Below are 22,032 nucleotides of genomic sequence, written 5' to 3'. Positions count from 1 at the left end.
CGATCTCCGTAAGGATTATATTTAATTATCAAAAGATTTAGGGGGAAAAAACAACTTTTTAAAATCCGACGTTGTAGCTTCAAATTCCACGTTCACTTGCGCAACCAATCCAAACCCCAATGAATTAAAGAGATGAGAAGATCGATTAAAACAAAGAAAAATTAACACACACACGGTGGCCAACTCTAAAAAACCAAACAAATTGATAACATCACCCAACTTACATCTCATTTTTCAATTTTCATTTTTAAAGATACACTTGTATAAAATATTTTTCGAAAGTACCAAAAATTCAACCGATCCTTGCAAGTGAAAAATCAACTAGATAGCAAAAGTCCATGGCAAATGCTACTTAAATATGAGTAGCTTACTAGATAACATGGTGTGTAAATCATGTATTCGAGCCATAATAAAATGTGCGAATGTGTCGAACCCGAAAGAAAAAAACCCAATTTACTATATAATTAGTTCCAATAGACACAGACTCGAACATAGTATTTACGACAATAATGTACATACAAGAACGAGGCTCATAACACTACAAGAAATCTGAAGACTGTTCACACATAGAAAAACTGGAAGATTACAACCTGAGGCTGTCGTCTGGACAAGATCCGGCATACCGCAAGCACCAAAGACGATGAAAACAAATACTACCGAGTAAAAACAACAGCAGAACAACACGATGAATCTACAAGACCCTCATATGGGGGCAGAGCTCGTTCTCCTAAGCTGATACTTTGGCTCGGGTGGTGGCATGCTAGGCAACACCTTCTCCCATTCCTGCAAGTATAATTATAGCAATGGATAAAAGACGTGCATCGAGTGCGTATGCGTGACATCAGAAAGCATTTAAAAGAGAATGTATGCCTTGCGAGCCAAAAAGAGTCTTCGGCCTTTAGCTTGAATTAAAATATTGTTATACATCATCACAAATTTTGTGCTCGAGTCAAGCAAATAGGACAGAAAAGCTGAGAAGGGTGACCAATAATGAACATAAGTTCAAATAGATAAATCAAGGCTCAGTTTGCTGAAGTTGTTGCATTACCAGCTAACTGGGACACGAAATTGAAGCTATTCAAGCAAATTATCATTCCTCCACCGATGAAGTACCCAATCTGAAAGAAACTTTTCTCAAAACAAGAGAGGTTTGCTTCATTGATTTGGAAGGGAATTACACTAAGAGAAAAGGGAAAGTAAAAGCATGGACAATGACTAGATATGGTCCAAAAATTGTAATAACTAACACATTTTATAGGTTGGGTTTATACATTTTCGAGCATTCATTCCATCTTCCCTTCCATTCCATTCGATACGGGAACAAGAATGATGAGTTCAAAGAATATGGCACCCCTACACTTCTACGTCACCCCAACCTCCAAGAGATCCAAAGTGGGTAGACCTTTCACTCTCATTGCCACTTCATCCCACTTTCACCTAACCTGGGAAGGCAAAATCCAGTAGTGGACCAACTAATGCAAATGACATGCTAAAAGAGAAACTTAGGTCAAAACCCTGTGGACTCCCTTCCAACTAACACAAGAAACACAAATTCGAGAGCAAGAATACTGCTATATTATTTTGCCAAATATTTTATGCATGGAAAATGGTTAACTCAGATCTAAACAGGTTCCATGGAATTTATGATGCAAATTGGATTCATTTGCATTCTAGTCTGTTAAGAGGATTAGGCTCAACAGGACTCCTACTCGCTCAAGGCATAGCCGTAGAAGGAGCATTAACTAAACAGCATCAGGTTATGTTACTTTAACCTAAATAGCATGCCTGAAAGTTTCTGAAGTTGACATGTCTCCTATTTTTTCCTCTTAACATGATGCACACTTCGATGATGAAATTCTGCGAACAGTTTGAAATTGATGGTTCTTACTGGCTCTCCACGTAGCAAAGCATTCCTTGAAATCTGAATCAAGTTCTTAATCAAAATCTCACTGAAATTGAGCAAAAGTCAATTTTCTCATTTTGACTTTATGTTAATAAGAGAGAGCAATAAGGCGGGACAGTAAGTACTTAGGTTGTTATTTTAAATTTTCTGTTCAAATAAATTTCTGAACGAGTTAAAAATCTACATGGGGAAATTGCTTATATGTTTTAGCGTCTCACAATAACATGTCTCATTGTCATCTTTCGAAAATGAAGTTAGCTGTTTAGGTACTATATGTGTACATGTTCTAATGTACCAGGAATTGCACTAAAATGCTAAAACATTTATCGAAGTAGATAGACGAAAAGAGAGATAAAAAGGCAACCTTTTGTCTCTTGAGGCGTTCATTCTCCTCCTCAAGGCGTGAAACCTTGTTCTCCAGCTCATGGGTGTAAGCCTGCACAGTGCAGGTAAAAAAGCTGATAATGTGTGTCTATAGCCAGCAAGAAGAAGAACCAACAAAAAAAGGGCCAGATAGTTTTTGCGTGAAAAACACACCTGCTTCCTAGCTCGTGATCGAGCAGCCGATTCCCTGTTCTTGATCATCCTCTTTTGTCTCCTCTCGACACTCCTTTCAACAAAATCACCAGGTGCAACCCTTTTTCGTCCGGGAGTCTGGGTATCCGATAAAGTACCCAACCGTGGAGATGAAGACATGGTTATTTGAGTTTCCGGGTATGCAGCATCCATTATATGATTTTCACCAAGAGGAACAGTTTGTTGAACAGATTGGCTCGGCATGAAAGCAGGAAGCTGCTGCATCGGAATAGAGGGGATCTGATAATTCATCCATTGGGCTTGCGGAGGTAATCCAATCACATCAACTCCTCCAAAAACCATTCCCGGATTATTTTTCCCTGCAGATGGTTCAACAACTACTCCTGCCTTAACCAAGAAATCCTCCAAAGTCATTTCACCGAGAGTCCTTTTCCGATCAAGACTACTCCTTTTCTGTCCTTGCTGAATATCATGCCACACCTCATCAACGGTCTTTCTGCTCAGATCCCTGTATAATGAGAGGCTTGACTGGCGGTTCAAAGACGAGCCACACTCAGGCTGCCCAGGTGGCCCATAATCAATTCCTCCCTTAGCTTGATTATTAGCCTCAACTGTCCACACGTTCTTCAAAAGCTCATCAATATTCATGCTAATTAAAGGTTTCCCCAGATCCCCCAATTGATTCTGTACCTCATCAAGAGTGAGGTTGTACAGAGACCCTTGGCTAACCAAGGGTTTGGATTTCGGGTCCGGATTTTGAACTTGGACCTGAGCAGGGGTTCCCCCATTGCTATTACTACCAACCCCTTGAGATCCCATTTTCTCAACAACTATTCAGTTACTTCACACTCTCCCCCTTCTCCACTTTCTTCTACACCGACAACCTAAAATTCAGTCCATCAAGAAATCAAAAATTTCCAAAAATATAAAGATAGCAAACCCTTAATCAAAGCAGCAAAACAAACTCCTGCCACACAAAGCTTTGCATGAAATGCACCATTGAATCTAATACAAACAAAAAGAGCAACCCATCAAATTAGCAAGCCCATCAATCAAAAACTGCAGAAAAAACATCAATTTTCCCAATAATTAGAGGCAGATCAAATCCCACAAAATGCATGAGAACTGGAAAAAAAATCGAGAAAAATCAAACACAGAATCTTACTTACCAGAAGGATTAAAAGATTCCCAGAAAAGAGCAAACTTTTATACTGCGATTTTGGTTTGCATGCAGTCACTGCGCTCCAACGCACTGTGTATGTAAAGAAACAAAAAACCCAGAAGCCACAAAACCTGAGAACCTCAATCTGACTCAGGAAAAATCAATTTTAAATATGGAACCATTTATAAATGCAGAGGAATTTGAAGTCAGACCCACATTCTGTTCTCTCCCGAGAGAGTAAACTGTATACATATGCTCGACTTAAGGAAACACCCACGAGCCTCGTACTAAAAAAAAGTCAGAAATTTACATATTCAATTTTATAACAATTAAATAAAACAAGAATATTAAATGAAATTTATTTCTGAAGGTTAGGTTGTTCTTCAATATTACTATTCAAAAATTGTTCAACCTAAACTCGAGCCAACCAAAAATTATCAATCATACCTCGAACTCGAACTAGAACCCGATCAACCTGATTTTGAATTTTTTTAAAATTAAATTAAATAAAATTCAAAAAATAATAATATTTTAATTTAAACAAATAATAACAAAATCTACATCATATATATGATTTAAATTTGAAATTCTAATTGTAGAAAAATAAAATATATTTACTAAATCAAATAAACAATTGTTTAAAAAATAAAAAAATTTCAAAATAAATATTAAATTATGAAAATTTATGATATGAATATACAATAAATATTTTTTAGACATACAATATATAAAAATATAGGAAATATTTATAAATTATATTTTTTTTAAAAATTAAAATTTTCGGGTCAAAATCATTTTTTCGGGTTAGCTATCGGGTCCAACCCGATTTGACCCGAACCCGAAAACTCCAAACTTGATTTTTTCAGATTGAACGTATTGGGTAAAAAATACTTTGAATTTTTTTTTTTCGTCGCCGGTACTTGTGCCTCCATTTCGAAGTTTTTTGTATTATATTATATATAATATAATATACGTAGTTTAAAAAAAGGAAATACATAATCTGTGCGTATGTATTAAAATACTTGCGGTAAATTCAATGAAAAAAAACGTGTTAAAGTAATTACAATATTATTTTAACCTTATAATATTTTTATTAAAACATGAATTTTTTTTTTTTGAAAAGCACGATTATCCTTATTATGTAATCTATGCTTTAATTTTATTTAATAATTACCTTTTGGATTATGATATTTTTTTGTTGAATTTAAAATTATCAAAAAGGTGTAATAATAAGTACACACCTATCAATTTAAAGAAAAATAAAAAAAATTAAATTATGACGACATTATAGACTAAGGGGGTGTATTCATTGTAGGAGATTTATTGCGTTTTAATTATTTTTGTAGATTTTAAAAATATAGATGTATTCAACTAAGACTTTTACATTCTTCATAGAAGTTTAGTGGTATTCAAAATAGATTTTCATATAGTTTTAAAAAGTCAAGTGGTATTCAACATTGACTTTTAAAAATAAATAAAAGTCTATAGGTATTCAAATTTTCAATAGACTTTTAATAACTTCATGAAATTCATTAACATACAAACATTAAAGCTTAATGTACAACTATAAATTGTCAAATATTGTATTTGGTTCAACCCAAAGATTTGGATAAATTTTTAAAAATTCTAACTGATACACAAGCTATTTATTTCTCTCTCTGTCGCTTCACACTACGTCTCTTCTTATTTTCTCTTCTCTCATCTATCTCTATTATTCTCTCAAATTTTCGAAGTGTATCTCTATATATATTTTCATCTTTCTTTTTCAAATTTTTCATTTTTTGGCTGATTGTTCAATTAATAATTTTTTATTTTAATATCATAAGAAATTTTGAATTCTAAAATTGATTTTGTGATTTTTAATTTATGACTTATACAAATTAATGTAATATTCAATAATAATAAAAGATGATCCAAAAAATATCGTTTAATTCTTAATAATTGAATAGCTTCGCAACAACCATGATTTTTTTAAATTCTTTTTAGCATTTTCAATTAATATATATGCTATGATATTTTTATACAAAATTATATCCACACAGTGCTAAATAATATTTTTTCACATGTATATTATCAATTCAAAAACAAGATTACAAATTAATCAATTGATGTATTTTAAAAAATTTACAAACATGCATACAAACCCACATATACACACATGAAAGGAATAAATGATTTAACTTTTAAATAAGTATATTTATTTATTAATATAAATATTGAAAAACTATTTCAAACTGAATATGATATATATGTCAATTAATTATTGGTTAAAAGAAATTAATAAAAAAATAATATGTTATAATTAAGTTCAAAATTTATAAAATTCTATAAAAAAAAAAAAATTTCATAAAAGTCTATAAAAATCTTGCAAAAAAGTCTACATGAATCCACATAAATCTGTTTATGACTCTGTGAGAATCCATAAACGTCAATAAAAATCTATCAAATCCATATTCGAAACTCTGAATTGAATACACCACACTAAGATGCCAGTGTTTATGTATAATAAACGTCATGTTCTATTATGTTAATATGGATTCTATAATTAGCAAGTGCTCATTATATAATAATGGAAGAAATAATGTATCATGATTTAGTTTGCATGTAATGGAATATGGTTGAGTTTTGATTGATGAATTTCGATTTAAATTCATTAAATTGTTTATATGGACAAAATTCAAGTGAACTTTGATTCAACTATATATCAAATTAAGTATTTTCAATAAAAAAAAATTAGGGTAGATCTCAAATAAATTCAAAATGAATATGTTGGGTGCAATAATCGTCCATGTTAGGTAGAATAATCAAAATTTGTGCTTTAGATTTTGTACTATTTAAACTATTTAAGTTGCATCATTACTACCAACTATAACTTTTGATAAAACTACAAGCGCTCGGTCCATGTTGGGTAGAACAATCGAAACGTGGTTTTGATATGTTGTATGATTTAAAATATTTGAGTTGCAAAGTTGCTACCAGATATATCTTTTGATATATCGGCAAGCATTCAGTCAAACAAAATGTCATTAATTTGAAATATATTCATCATATAATTCTCTAAATCAAATCTATCATTTCAAGTGCGACTTAAGACTGGCCATCTTATATATTTTTAAATGAATTTTATATTTATCTTGACAATATTATTAAAAAATTCAATAATTTTCTTAACTTCAATTTCATTTCTCGTTATATATATATATAGACATTGACAGCTCAATCTAAAAAGTCCTCATGATTTATAATTTTTTGAATTTTTTTTAAATTTAATTGTGTATTAACAAGTACACTCATTGCATGATAATGGAATAAATAATATATTACGATTTAATTAGTGTGAAATGGAACTGTGGTTATATTTAGATTGATAGATTTCAAATTATCTTTTGCTATGTATTGTATGCTTTAATTTTAATTACCCTCTGGATTATGATTTTTTTTGTAAAATATTATTAAAATAAATATCGTTTTAACATTAAAATCAACAAAGCTCAAGCCACATATTGTCACCCTGAGCACCTACTTTAACACTATTTTCTACAATTGGTTTTATTTTTTCCTGTGGTAAAAGGATGACCACCCTTCGTTTGAACAAAAACTCTATTGTTGCTTTTGAAAAGTATTCGAGTTGGTAGAATAGATGAGTGTTTGACTAAAAGTCAGCAATTCGATTCCTCCTACCCACATTTTCTCGAACGTATGTCGTACATGGTTCGTCCACTACGGTTTACCTGACTAACGTGATTCGCAAGGTACTGTGCCGGTGCTGGGGTTTAGCCAATACTTATCTAATGATAGCGATTGTAAATTTCATCGTCATTAAAAAAAACCTACTCTGCTTCCACTTCACTTGGCTGAAACATGGAGCAAATTAAGCAAAAACGAATACAACTACTCAAGACATATTCCGATAAATGTAGAAATTCAACCTAATAGACAAGGACGGAGCTTATTAAGGCCCAGTGTGGGCAGCAGCCCACACTGGGCCAAAAAAAATTACTACTATTTATAAATATGGGCCAAAAAATTAATAGTATTTATAAAAATGAGTGGGCCAAGCAGCCCACACTGAGCCAAAAAAATTACTACTATTTATAAATATGGGCCAAAAAAATTAATAGTATTTATAAAAATGAGTGGGCCAATTTTTTTTAAAAGCCCTCTAAACTTATTTGGGTCAAAGCATAAGGAGACTAGATTCTGTGGAACGGTGACAAATCTGTGTAAAATCGTGAGGTGCGAAAGGAGGGTTTTCTCTCTTTTTTTAGCATTAAGCTAACGGGATTGCTGATTGGATTTTCACAGTTGGTATCTTCTGCCTTTAAAAGATGCCGCCAGTTGCCAGTGCCCAGTTGGATTATATTTGCAGATTATCTGTTTTCCTCAAGCCCTAACCTCTTTCAATTCGAATCTCTAGGGGCAAAGACTGAAGAGGGCTTCAATAATTGATTAACTTTAATTACGTGGAGTGAGGTATAAATTCATAACTTTTAATTTTATGCTTTTATTTTCATTTTATTTTCTTGTAATTTCAAAAGTGGTGTTTGTTATTTTAATATTTGTTCGATGTTGTTTTCCCATATTTAGTGTGTTATATTTGTTCCTAATTTGCGCCTGTAATACTTTTATGTAATTTATTGATTGTTATTTAATACCGTGGTGATAGATATTGATTATGATTTATATGTTGATAGCTTTGTAATTGTTTCAACATTGTATTTTCCCATCATCTTGGCACATTTTGTGAAGTATTAAACTAGAAAAACATTACATAAAAAATATAACAACNGATCGTTTGAGCTTGAGACTAACATCTGTGATGTAAACGGCATGATGATGCACCGAACAATCCTCCATCGGACTTTTCAAGTGGTTATCACGTATCGAGCGGAATACTCTGCTGTTAGGGTTGTACATCATTAGTCATTTGACCTGAGACCCGTATATGCTCTATGTACTAGCATGCAATTTGATCCGTTTTCCAACTCCATCGTGGGTCATCAGGTGATGAGGTTGCTTGTAGTTTCGTAATATGTAGGAGCCAATGCATTGACCTTGAGGATTCACCGCTCACCTACAGATGAAGATATCATATGTGATCTGATGAGTTAATAGTGCAAGGAGTCTCTGATCAGAACAAAACATGTGCTTTAGGGAAATGTGTTTTCCTAGTTGCACATACGATGTCACTATTATTACTAAAATATATATCACATCGTTATCAAATTCATTTACAACTCTCGATATGCTAATGGTCGCAAATTCGATTGAGATATATGAGTTGAAGGGACCGTACTGAATGCTAACCATAACTTAAGTTCTTGTAGACACCATCAGTGATACATAAGGGATCATGAGACGGTGATACTAGAAGGTCTTACCTTGATCCGAAAAATGTAATCAAACTTGAGTTTTGACATTTTGATCAAGGAGTTGATGAAAAGAATGATGCTAATTATGGTAAACTTGAATAAGAATAAATATTATTTTGAATCACATGAAGTTGCGAACCCATGATTAGCTGTATCTCTGAACCATTGAGGGTCACACAAGTAACATATTATATATTCAACTAAAAACCTTATGAATGTTTATTTAAATCGTACAACGCACAAAAACATTTTCAATGTCAAATTTTTTTAAACTTTCTGTAAGTCTTAAGTGTGAAAAAACGATACTCCAACAAATGATTGTCTCATCTTCGGACCCCACGTCCTACACAAATAATGGAGGAGCATTTGCTGTTGTGGCACTCGTCCAAAAGACTTTCTTGATTGATTGCCATTCATTTTTCGGTCTTTCTTCTGCGTAAATGAATCGATACCTTTCTTTCTTCTTCTTTTTCCATCAATGTATCGTAGAATTAATTTTATGGCAGACCCCCTTCGCTTGGATCGACCGTAACCACCATAGATTTAGGTCCTTCTTTAAAATATAACTCAATATATTCGAATTAAGCGTGAAGATTAAATTTTTAGTTGGGGCAATATAGTTTCTAGAGGTGTTAGAAATCGAACCAAATCAGACCAACTCCTAAAACCAAAATTAACGGCATGGTTTAGATCGATTTTCCGTCGGTCGTAGTTTGGATCGATTTTAAAATCAACCAAATCGAAAAAATTGGTCTGATTCATGTTTTAGATAAAAATAAACTAAACCACTGATTATATTAGTATAAAAATTTATCTAATAAATTATGTTAGTTTAGTGTGATTTTTTTTGGTTATATAAATATTTTATTTGATTTTTAGTTTGTATTATATCATCAGTGAGCATTGTATAAGTTGCAAAATTTAACCTAAATAAACAAAACAACCTCTACAAAAGTTTCGGCTTTTCTGTAAGTCCCAAAGTTATGTGACTTGCATAAAAATTTTAATTTATTATATTTTACATATAGCCATTGACTTCTATCCATTGTCAATTGATAATTTGTCCAAATTACTAGATCTTATTCAAATTCACTGTTAAACTCAAACTTTAAAAATTAACAAACCAAATCAGATCAAACCGAAATTCATTATAAACAATGAATTTTAAAACTGATAAAGTATGTTTTTGTTAGATTTTTATCTAAATTCGAACCAAATCGTAGTTTAGCATCCATATCCCTAGTTATTCACAAAAACTCTTGTGAGACGGTCTCACGAAATAATTTCGTGGGTCGAATCTCTTATTTGGGTCATCTATGAAAAATTATTATTATTTATGCTAATAATATTACTTTTTATTGTGAATATCGGTAGGGTTGATCCGTCTCACAGATAAAAATTCGCGAGATACTTCTCCTAGTTATTAGGTCTTACAATTTATTTCATTGAGTAGATAAGATTTTGGTCCATTTAGGCAAAATTTGTTCCAACTGTAATTTGAAATCGAAAAACTCGGATTCGACTTCACAGATTCTCTTCGTTATTTCACCCACTGTTTCATGCTTATGTCAACTAAGCGAGCCACGGACGCGAAATGAGTGTCGGCGCCGCCGCCTTCAAGTCTCTCAAGTTGTCGCCCCTCATCTCCTGGAAAAACGTGCGTTTTCTTCTCTCTCGAATCTATGTACACACACTCGTACTAGCATTTTATCAAACATATGTCGTACATGCAGACGGGCAAGCTGCAGCAAACAATTGCAAATACCGTTGAGAGGTCTGGCCGAGGACTCCATTCCGGCGATCTGTCTACTGTTAGAATTATTCCGGCGGCCGCTGGCAGTGGAAGGTACTTCCTTTTTCGATCGAATGTTATTCACGCGTCCATTGATAATGCTGTGAAGGCAAGTGGTCTTTGTACTACGCTGTCGAAAGATGGGCACAGTATTCGAACTGTCGAACATTTGCTCTCTGCTTTGGAGGCCACCGGTGTTGATAATTGTTGTATTGAGATTAAGGGTTCTAACCTTGGTGATCAATCCGTTGAGGTGATAGCCATCTTTCTTTTTGATTCTGAATACATTTGTATTTAAAACAGTGGTTGCTGGATTATTTTGCCACTGCACGAGACTTAGACATGATGTTGAGTTGTCTTGATAAATGGAAAATTAGTGGAGTCATGGGCAATGGGAACATTAGTGTTATCAACAGAAGACTGGATATCATCTGAAATGTGTATGTACGTAGTTAGTAATTCAGCATGCAGAACAAATGTATGATTGGTCAACTAGTCGACAACTCATGAAAAAGAATGAAGGCAGTTATTCATGAACCATGCAACACGCACATGAAAAATTTCACAAATAAAAAAGATTGTAATACCAATTACTGCTTGATATATTTTCTGTAATCGTAGAGGTGATTTAATCTGTAGAGGTGATTTAATCTGATGCACGTTATCCATAACTTTCTGTAATGGGAAAACAAAGAAAAAATATCAAACAGTGTTAGCTTGTATGATTATCAGTACAAAAAATATTCACAGGTTCCTATATTTGATGGTTCGGCAAAAGAATGGGTGGAAGCAATTGATCAGGCTGGATTGAAGGTTGCTATGGATTGTAGTGGAAAATGCTGTGAAAAATTGGCACCATATCTCAATGAACCTGTTCATGTGCTGAAAAATGATTCTTTCGTGGCCGCTTTCCCTCATTCAAAAGTCAGCATCACTTATGGCATTGACTTCCCACAGGTTAATGCACCAGTTTTTTTTTTTTTTTTTTAAATTTTCAACGCTAAAGCATACATGTTCGTGTTATCACTTGTCTAGTGCTTCTTGATTGCAGCTTCATATTTTTTGCACATTTAACAATGTTTACTCTCAGTTGTCGATGTGATGACCATGTCTAAGAATCAAATTCAAACGGCTAAAATCAATACGGGAGCAGCAATTGATACTTGATATGAGGTATTCATGACTGAGAGACTTTTTGTCTAGCTCAACATGTTACACAATTGGAACCAACGATACTCCCTAGATTGATCAGTCAAAATAGTGTATATTGCATTACATTCTTAATCTGTGTGAACATAGTTGTCAAAGGGGAGCGCAGCGAGAGGCTCCACCAGGCATGAACCCAGGCGCTTCGATTCAATAAGATGAGCTCAGGCACGCCCCTAGGCTCGCCTTGGAAGGGCAAGAGCGCATGAGTTGGCATTTTTTTCAAAATTGAAAAACAGATAAGTTGCATTTTTAATTGAAAAAAGAGAAGCTGCATTTTATTCTTTGTTTTTTTTAATTACTAGTTTAAAAGACAAAAGGCCCAAACTCAATCCCTAACAGACCAAGTTCCCTACGTAAAATAAAAGAAAGGAGCGTTAGGAGAGCGTAGAAGAAGAGAAGGCGCAGCAGCAGAAGTGCAGAACGAAAAAGAGAAGACTGCAGTGAAGACTGAGAAGTTGGTTTGCCCCATACCATTGCCAGGTCTGATTCCTACTTCATCTTGAACAACTACTGCAGATTGCTAGTTTGTATTCGTATGGAACCTAAAATGAGTTAACTGAAATGTAGAGAAACCTAGAACGTTGTTGTTTATTTGATGTATATTTGATGACTGAATTTAGTTACATGCATGATTCTGAATTCTATCTCAGGATATTTGTGTATTAAATTGGTTTATTTTCTGAATATTAATTTATTTCAAACACATGGAATAATGGATATTCATATTTCATGGTTGCAAATTTTAATCTAGTTTTATTTCGGTTTTAAATTTTAATTATATAATGTTCTTGTTTGGTTTCTGCATGTTTTATTAATTTATGTTATTGTATATGCTGAATTATTGATATAATATGTCGCAGTTTTTCCTCCAGATTAATGTCGGCTTTTGAAAATTTCGAGAATCGAAAAGATCCTGGCTAGAACTATGGGAAATTAATCAATCCAAAGGACACTAATCCCGTGCAATGTGTTTTTTGTCTCAAAATTCCAAAGGGAGGAATTTTTCATCTCAAGCAACATCTTGTTGGAAGCCTTTGAAATGCCAAAGCATGTCCAAAATGGCCTGAGCATGTTAGAACTGAAATTCAAGTTTACATGTATATATATACACGTGTATATATACATATCAAGCACCAAATGGACATGAATCATAATTTTGATGAATTTACTGAGCAATTGGAAATTTTGGAAGATGGTGATGTGTTTCCAATCCCTCGAAAAGGAAACAACCAATGTTAAGCTCAATAGCGAGTTCCACTTCCACCTCCCTGTTTTCTCAAGTCAAAAGACAAAGACTGTTGATCCTCTTGAACATGGGGATGTTCAATTCAATGTGGCTGATTTGGTTCTGTACTTTGTATTTCTTTATTTAAATAAGTTACTTTAACTTCATGGTAACTTGGGAGCTTCCAATCATAAGTGCAATAAGACGTAGCTCTACAAAATTCCTTAAAGCTATAATACTTTACCGCATTGAATAGAATACTTGCATCGTATATCCATTGGACAAAATACAACACCACAGTATCTCACTTTTTCTGAATTTCATCATATTTCTTTGAATCTTTTGATCTTTTTTGCTTTCTTTGATTTTTCAAGGGATTGGAAACACATCATCTTCCAAATTTCAAATTGTTCAGCAAATTCATCAAAATTAGGATTCATGTCCATTTGCTGCTTGCAATGTTCTAAATGGTGGTCGAGACGGCCGCCTAGGCGGTAGGCGGCCCTTGACCGCACCGCCTACGCATGAGGCGGCTGTTTTAGGCGGTCCAAGCTATATGACGTTGGGGAGGCTGGGCGAGGCGGCGAGGAGGTGGGCGAGGCGATCAGTCAGGATTTTTAAGTTGTAGTCAAAATTTTTTAAAAATCTAGTCAAAATCAACTAATTTTAAATCTCAAAACCCTAGCACACCCCATTTTTTTTTTACTTTTGGTTTTTACTCTCAAGTCTCAACCACTAAGCCCACCACACACTGAGTGCATATGTAGATGATTTGGAAGATTCGTTATGTTTAGTCTACTACTTGTTCTAATGATGGATAATGGATTGAAACTTTGAAATTTAAACTTAGTTTTTTGGTAAAAGTAATTATATTACTTTGTTAGCATAATATGATTAATATGATGATGAATCTTTATTAATTATCTTGCTAGTTTGCATTTATATATTTATTTGCACATTATCTATATGATATTATATTGTATGAAGCTTCTTTGTGCTTAAACATTATTTAATCACACATCTTACATAAAAAATGATGACTATTTGTGATTATATTGCATGATTGTATATGATTATCTATAAAAAATTACTTAAAAAAATTCAACCCCAGGCAACCGAGAGGGTAGGCGGTCACCGACCGCCCCGCCACCGCCTCCCGCCATTCACAACCTTGGCTGCTTGATTTTTTTTTTTTTACATGTAAACTTGAAATTCGATTCTAACATGCTCATACTATTTTGGACATGCTTTGGCATTTCGATGTCCTCCAGCAATATGTTGCTTGAGACGAAAAATTCCTCCCTTGAGAATTTTGCCACAAAAACACACTGCACATAATTAGTGTCTTTTGGATCGATTACTTTCCCATAGTTCCAGCCAGGATCTTTTCAATTCTCCAAATTTTCAGAAGCCGACATTATTCTGGAGGAAAAATTGCGACATATTATATTAGTAATTTAGTATGTACAATAACATAAATTAATAAACAATGCAAAAACCAAACAAGAACACTAGATAATTAAAATTTAAAATTGAAGTAAAACTAGAGTAAAATTTTCAACCATGAAATATGAACATCCATTATTCCATGTGTTTGAAATAAATTAATATGCAGAAAATGAACCAATTAAAGCACAAATATCCTGAGATAGAATTCACAATCATGAATGCAACTAAATTCAGCCATCAAATATACATCAAATAAATGATGACGTTCTAGGTTTCTCTACATTCCAATTAACTCATTTTAGGTTCCATACGAATACAAACTAGCAATCTGCTGTAGCTGTTCGACGAAGTAGAAATCATACCTGACGGATTTAGTCTTCAGAAATGGTACGGGGCAAACCAACTTCTCGGTCTTCACTGCATCCTTCTCTTCTTCATTCTGCACTTATGATGCTGCTTCTTCTCTTCTTCTACGCGCTCCTGGTGCTCCTTTCTTTTATTTTAGCGACCTCTCTGACCATCCGATTGGGGGTGGTATGATGGGAGAAGCAAAGTTGGGTGCCACTGAGATGAAATAATTCCTTCCAGAAGGCGCTCGCTACAGTCACGTCACTGTCACCCACAATGGCTTTGTGTAGCCCATGCAATTTGAAAATATTCTCAAAAGAAGATGCGGGCCATTTGAGGGGCAGTGTACGGGTGGGCCAATGACACAAACTGTGCATATTTTGAGAAGCAATCCACCACCACGAACAAGACTGTCTTCCCATGTGATAGGGGAAGGCCTTCGACAAAATCCATCGAAATTTCAGTCCAGATGTGAACCAGCACCGGGAGAGGCTGTAATAACCCGACGGGTTTCAAATTTACAATCTTGTTACATTGGCATACCAAGCAGGAGGCCCCAAATTCCTTGACTTGGGTGCACATTCCGACTAAAAGAAATATCTGGAAATGCGGTGCAAGGTCTTTTGATAGCCCTCATGACAAGAATTATGGACAAAGGAAATAATTTGTGAGATGAGGACCAAATCCTCTGGTATGTAAACCCATTGTTTGTACCATACGACTCCGTCCTTAAAATCCCAAGGACCAATCGCTTCACCCTGTTGTATTCTGGTTACCAAAGTCTGCACCTTTGGGTGCGATGCCAGTTTGGCAATCATATTAGTTCGAACGGCCTTGTATTCGACCTTGACGTCAAAGCCCAGTAACTTGCTTACCCAACATTGTTGAGGGGAAGTAGTGATGCGTTGTTCCAGTAAGAACTCTAAACTGTAGTGGTGAGTACGGACAATGAAGGGATTTCCCTAGAAGTATGTGCGCCAGTGGCGAACCGCTTTCACCAGCCCGATTAATTCCTTTGCATAAACTGGAAACTTTTGAAGTTGAGGAGCCAAAGTATGGCTGTAGAAGCCAATAGCCGCCCTTCTTGGAGCAAAACAGCACCCAAACAACTTTCTGAGGCGTCACATTTAATACTAAATGGTTCTGCGAAGTTAGGCAACTCGAGTAGCGGGGTGGAGGTCGGTACCGTCTTCGAAGCCTCAAATGAGCGTGGGGCTGCGTCATCCCATTGATTTTTTTTTTGCAGTAGGCGCATGAGAGGAGCTGCAATAATACCAAAGTCCCGTACAACTTGTGATAATAGCCCGCAAGCCCAAGGAAGCCATGAAGAGCGCGGACAGATGTGGGCTTTGGCCAAAGGGTGTCATCGACTTTGACCCCGGCGGAAGTAACCACATGGCCGAGATAGGCCACCTCCGATTTCGCGATTAAACATTTGGATTTTATGAGAAAGAACTGATGACGCTTGAGAATAGAGAATACTACCTGTAAATGAGACAAATGAGCCTCCCAAGACAAACTGTAAACCAGGATATCATAAAGAAGACAAGGACGAAACACCGTAAGTAGCTCCCAAATATTGAGTTAATAGTAGACTGAAACGTTGATGGAGCGCTGGTTAGCCCAAAGGGTATGACCAAGAAGTCGAAGTGGCCATGGTGAGTACGGAAAGCAGTCATATGCACGGCCTCGGGGTCCATCAGCACTTAGTGATACCCTGCACGAAGATCCAGTTTTGTGAAGTAACATGCGCCGTTGAGCTTCCCAATAATTCCTCAATAACTAGTATGGGAAATTTGTCCTTGATGTTCTTCGAGTCAAGGGCCCTGTAATGTACACAAAAACGCCAAGAAGAGTCCACCTGTCTAACTAACAAGATGGGAGAGGAAAAAGTGAAGTGTTCTGTCTAATTACCCTCTTAGCTAGCATCTTTGAACACTGCTTTTCAATCTCATCTTTCTGGGCATGGGGGTAACAATAGGGGCGCGCCACTACCGGGTCTGTGCCTTGCAACAGCACAATCTTGTGATTAATGGGTTGAGCCGGCTGTAGTCCTGCTGGTTCTTCAAAAATGCATTCGAATTCGCCCAGGAGGTCAACTCGTGATTCCCGGAGCGGGCTCCTTCCGAATTCACTTGAGTTCGATGCTGTTTCCATTATAGCAGAACTGCATCGTCATATGATGGAAATCCCAATTGATCGGCCCAATCGTGCACAACCAATTGGCCCCCAATACCACCCCCGATACCACCCCAAAATTGTCCCAATGAGATGACAAAAATACCAATAGTGAAAACAGTGCTGCCCAATTTCGATCTGAAACTTTGAACACACCTGAGCAATATAATTGTCCACCGTTGGCCGCTGCTACTCGCAACGGTTGACTTCACTAAAGTGGTAGTGAAAGAGTGTTTGCCAGGGATGCGTCGATGAAGCAATGCGTACTGCCTGAATTGATAAGAATGGTTACTTGAGATTGCCGACGTGACCATGAATCTGCATAGTGTTTGCACTTGAAGATCCCAAGGTGGCTTGTATCGAGACCTCGACCTTCTCATCCTCTGTTTGATAGTCATCACCCTCACTATATGTGCCCTCTTCAACTCCATCAATAAAAACAATCTCTTATAATGATGTACCAGAATGAATTAGGTCTACCAATCCTGTAGCTAAATAACACCTGGATATTCGAATGAGTATTCCGCAAACACAAGTCTGGAACTCCATAACTAGAGGAATTGGACTTCATCACAGTTATAGCAAAGGCCTTTGGAGCACCGATCATCCATTTCTGCCCTGGTTAATCGTTAAACGATTGGTGTGCACGGTGGAAGAGCCCCTTGGTGGTGGCTGGGTTGTTGCTGTTCTTCTTGTATGGCTGGTCCTTGTACGTTGTTCGTAAAGTAGTGCCAGATACATAGCACTATTAAGATCTTGAGGTCGCTGAATATGTACCTCAATTGCAACGGACTCCTTTAAACCACTACAAATAATTGTACCTCCTGCCTCGGAGTCATCGAGTCTGCCTGGGGCCGCAAGCTGCTCGAATTGCTCTTGATAATCTGCCATGGATCCAGTCTGCCAAAGCTTAGATAGTTCGCAAAAGGTGTCTGTGCGAATCGGGGGGCCAAATCGGACATGTCAATGATCCTTAAAAGTTTTCCACTGTAGATTCGAGCATTCTCTCTTGATTTTCAGATCTGTACCTTCTCCTCTTGGGGCGTTTTCTGATGTTCGAAGAAGTGGTCGCAACGACTAAGCCATGCTAACGGGTCGTCCTTTCCACTGTATACCAGGAACTCCATCCTTGAGAATTTTGGAACGGAGAAAGGGTTATCCCACCCGTCAGTAGATCGTGACTCCTTGCCCGATGAATCATGATGTTCCCTGCGGCTGCTATCGTCCTCCGGACCCCTCTGCAAATGTTCCCAAGACTGGGCCACTTGTAGCAACAACTCCTCAATTTTGGTGTAGAGGTCATGCTACCGCTGTTCATTGGCCAGTTTGACCTCCGTGATTACGGCTACAAGAGTCTCCAGTTGGTTGTGAATGGCTTGGAAATCACCCATAACTCCTGTCTTCCTTCCACTGCGACCTATTTTGATATCGTGTGTAGAGGCTCGATTGAGTGAACCTCTCAACCTTCTTTGACTATGTATAATTAAGAATCAAAGTCCGATATTTTATTCAAAGAACCAATCCCTAAAAATATTTGCGAGGCCCTTATCATGACAGGACCAAATGCAAAAAGAAAAATCACCTAACTGAGATTATCGTTAAGAGGATAACCCCTTGTTCAAAAACCAACCTTAATCATAAATATCTTTATCTAAAGAACTCAAGGAAAATAAAAGACTAAGTTGTTGTCCTCTGGAATCTGCCGCGTGTCTTCCTGTGATAAACAATGTCATTGGTTGGCCCTGGGTCTGCGCTTGTATTCTGCTGGGCCGAAGGAACCATGACATAGCTTCTGTTGCATTTGTTTAGGTCATTGCTGTTGCCTAAAATTCAGTGAATTTTTATTTATAGTTGGGATTTTGTTCCTACTCTTGGAATGCAACTTGAATGTATTTTTGAATATATTAGAAGTGAGAAATTTAAAAGATTTTTGTGAACTGTACTGTTGGTATTATTGTAGTACTTGTGCATTACAGTTTTTGTTGTTCTAAATCATCCACATGGATAGCATGTCAGCAAAATTATATTGACGATGATACAATTTTCTCTCTTTTTTTTTTCAAATTATATCTGCAGTTTCTTTCATCTTTGTTTAATGCTAATAAAATTTGTCTCTCCTAAAAAATTCTTCTTGCAGGCACCTGCTATCGGTTGTCAGTGGTTCTCTTCCACCTTATTTGACGAATCTTTCTACTTTGAACAAATAGCTTCATCAAGAACCTTTTGCCTTTACGAAGAGGTGACATGAATATTTTCAACTCCTTACTTTTTCCATCTCTGTGTCGAATTTTTGGATTTTGCAAGTGTTTATGCTATTATTGTCATTTGCTTCTCTTATCCTGAAGTGTATTGTTTTTGCTCTGAATGTGTGTCAATGTCTTTACCATCTATTCTATGCTGGTAACAACTTCATTTTCTTAAAATGTTAGTACGAAGCAAGCCATGGCTAATACTTTCAATTATCTGGTGTTGGCTTATGCATCTTGCTGCTTCTGCTGGAATCTAATTAGGAATTCGTTGCAGGTGGAACATATGCGCAGCTTAGGACTTGTTAAAGGTGGTTCAGCAGAAACAGCCATCATCTGTAGGTTAGATATATTTATGGGTGTGTAAGTAAAACCAAATATTTAAAGAAAAAGCCTCTACATCCCCACCCCTCCATATTTACAGAAAAAGCCACTACACCCTCCCACTCCATGAGCGTGCGTGTGTATTTTTATACATCCAATTTTGTTAATTTGAGTTTGGAGAGTTGTGAGATTTGACAACATTTTTTTCCCTACGGAAAAGAGAAATTCTGTCTTCTCCTATAATATTTTTAAAAAAAAATTCTCCTAGAATTATTTTATCGATTCTTTATGTTATGCTTTTTTGTTCGGTTTTTGAAAATCTTAACATCAGAGTCAAGAATATAATTCATTATAAATCTGCAAATTTCTCGAGACGCTTTTTTCTGTTCGTCAAAAAGACATCTTGCTCATCATGGGACCCAGATTTTTATTCTATTATAAAATTTGGTCCTGGACTGCAATACCTTGTTAATTTGTTCTCTCTGTTTGGCATCTTCTGTGCTATGAGATGTCAGATATTTTAGGTAGTTTCTGCACGTCTTGTTTCTTATGGCTTTATGTGTGCTCTATATGCATGCAGTGTTAACAGTGGTTGGCTGAATCCACCTCTGCGTTACCATGATGAGCCATGCAGGCACAAGGTTTTAGATCTTATTGGTGATTTTTCCCTTTTGGCTCAACGCGGTAATCAAGGACTTGTGGTGGCACACACAATTGCTTATAAGGTTGTGTTCATTTTGCCTTATAATTTCAGTTTTGCTTGGGATCTTAAAATGGTAGCTGCTAGCTGTTTCAAATCAATATCATACTCTATGTATGACTGATTCCTTGTTAATCAAAACCTTGCATAAAACCACTCTCTTGTTCTGCGAATTCACTCGGAAAGATTTATCATTTGTGTATTGCTCGACTGATGCAACTCATGGCTAAAATTGTTGGAAAAGTTTCTAACCTTAGCTTCAATTTGTTTCTTGTAAAATAAAAAAACTCAGAAATGCTTTTGCACATGTTAATGAATTAGTTTCATGGGTTGATTGCTTAGTCCCCAATCTTTTCTAATTTTCACAAGGGTAAAACTCGCTTTACCTAACATATATATTCTATACGTTCTTTACAAAACTAATTATGTTGGATTTGTGAATCCTATGTACCTCCTTAATTTGTTTCAAACCACCAACTGATCTAGTATACTTCACAGGGTGGGCATTCATTGCACGCAGAGTTTGTTCGTCGTCTCTCGGGAATCAATTAAAATGGAGATGCCCCTCGTTGCTTCTCAGAAGGTGAGGAGCTCAGACCCAAATTCCTGTTCTCAATCTGTATTAGATTTCATTTTTAAGGGTACCTCTGAATCAATTCATCTAAAGTATGAGCCATAGGGTTCAGAGTCACATGAATTTCGTACCGAATTGAGAAAGGCAAATCCCCATACTGTGAATGGATTTTATCAGATTTCAGCTGATCCGAATCTGTCATCCGGTTCGGGTGATGTGGCATGAAATTCTTCAATTTTAATATTAGTATACACATTTTTTTTACCATATATAATACAAGGGTATCATATGCTGACTATATAAAGTCATGATGTAATTTTGGATTTGTGTAAAACATTCTTCATTTTATCAAACTAATTACATAATTTTATATATTATATTTTATTTAATTTACTACCATTTCAATTTCAAAATTTTAAAATTTTTATTTTAAAATAAAAGTTAATTCATTATTTAAATTTTTTTTATAAATACACGTGTATATTAAAAGTTGTTACTTTTTTTTAGTATAAACAACATTTAATGATAATAAATATATTGTTACAAATAGAAAAGATCTTAAATTAATGTATGGTTGATAAAAAAATCAGGTGTAGAAAATTACGGTTCTATTTAAATAAGTATTTAAAAAAATGTTTTTAGTGTCTTATATGTAGGGGTGTTCATCGGTCGGTTCGTTTCGGTTTTCGGTTTTTTATTTCGGTGTTTTCGGTTTTAAAAATATATAATCCGATATCCGAACCATTTTTCTTCGGTTTGGTTCGGTTTTCTACCAAAACGGTTCGGTTATTTCGGTCGGTTAATTCGGTTTTTGTATAATTATTTAAATTAATAATATAAATATATTGTAAAATATAATATGTTAACTTTATACATGTTTTCTTAGTAAAATATTTAAATATAAGGTCTAAATTAATTAAACAAACAACAATCAACTAAAATTTGTTCAAAATAGTTTTTCATTCACTAAATATCATATCAAAATATATAATATAAATAAAAATATAAAAAAA

At 35.4% G+C, this 22,032-nt stretch overlaps 2 protein-coding genes across 9 annotated transcripts; one reads left to right on the top strand and one right to left on the bottom strand.

Annotated features, from left to right (window-relative positions):
• Positions 1 to 437: 437 nt before the first annotated feature.
• On the bottom strand, positions 438 to 3,906 carry LOC140991761 (ABSCISIC ACID-INSENSITIVE 5-like protein 2). Of its 8 annotated transcripts, none has more exons than XM_073461908.1 (5): positions 3,819 to 3,906; positions 3,610 to 3,692; positions 2,441 to 3,324; positions 2,268 to 2,339; positions 1,511 to 1,921 (listed from the first exon to the last, which is right to left on the bottom strand). In XM_073461908.1, the coding sequence occupies exons 3-5, from the start codon at positions 3,257 to 3,259 to the stop codon at positions 1,814 to 1,816; spliced, it is 999 nt and encodes a 332-aa protein (XP_073318009.1). In that variant the 5' UTR covers positions 3,260 to 3,324; positions 3,610 to 3,692; positions 3,819 to 3,906; the 3' UTR covers positions 1,511 to 1,813. The 8 variants fall into 8 exon arrangements, with proteins under 8 accessions (XP_073318010.1, XP_073318011.1, XP_073318009.1 ...); XM_073461907.1 differs by having other exon boundaries at positions 3,815 to 3,900; XM_073461903.1 differs by having other exon boundaries at positions 1,512 to 1,921; positions 2,441 to 3,445; positions 3,819 to 3,905.
• Positions 3,907 to 10,425: 6,519 nt separating this feature from the next.
• On the top strand, positions 10,426 to 21,209 carry LOC140991651 (probable UDP-3-O-acyl-N-acetylglucosamine deacetylase 1, mitochondrial). The gene is made up of 7 exons (XM_073461739.1): positions 10,426 to 10,631; positions 10,708 to 11,019; positions 11,517 to 11,723; positions 19,313 to 19,414; positions 19,699 to 19,763; positions 20,326 to 20,470; positions 20,944 to 21,209. Exons 1-7 carry the CDS (start codon positions 10,569 to 10,571, stop codon positions 20,995 to 20,997), a joined length of 948 nt encoding a protein of 315 aa, XP_073317840.1. The 5' UTR covers positions 10,426 to 10,568; the 3' UTR covers positions 20,998 to 21,209.
• The last annotated feature ends 823 nt before the right edge of the window (positions 21,210 to 22,032 follow it).

Source organism: Primulina huaijiensis, chromosome 13, assembly GCF_012295235.1.
Source record: "Primulina huaijiensis isolate GDHJ02 chromosome 13, ASM1229523v2, whole genome shotgun sequence".
Lineage (NCBI taxonomy): Eukaryota > Viridiplantae > Streptophyta > Magnoliopsida > Lamiales > Gesneriaceae > Primulina > Primulina huaijiensis.
This window is presented reverse-complemented; position numbering and strand designations above follow the sequence as displayed.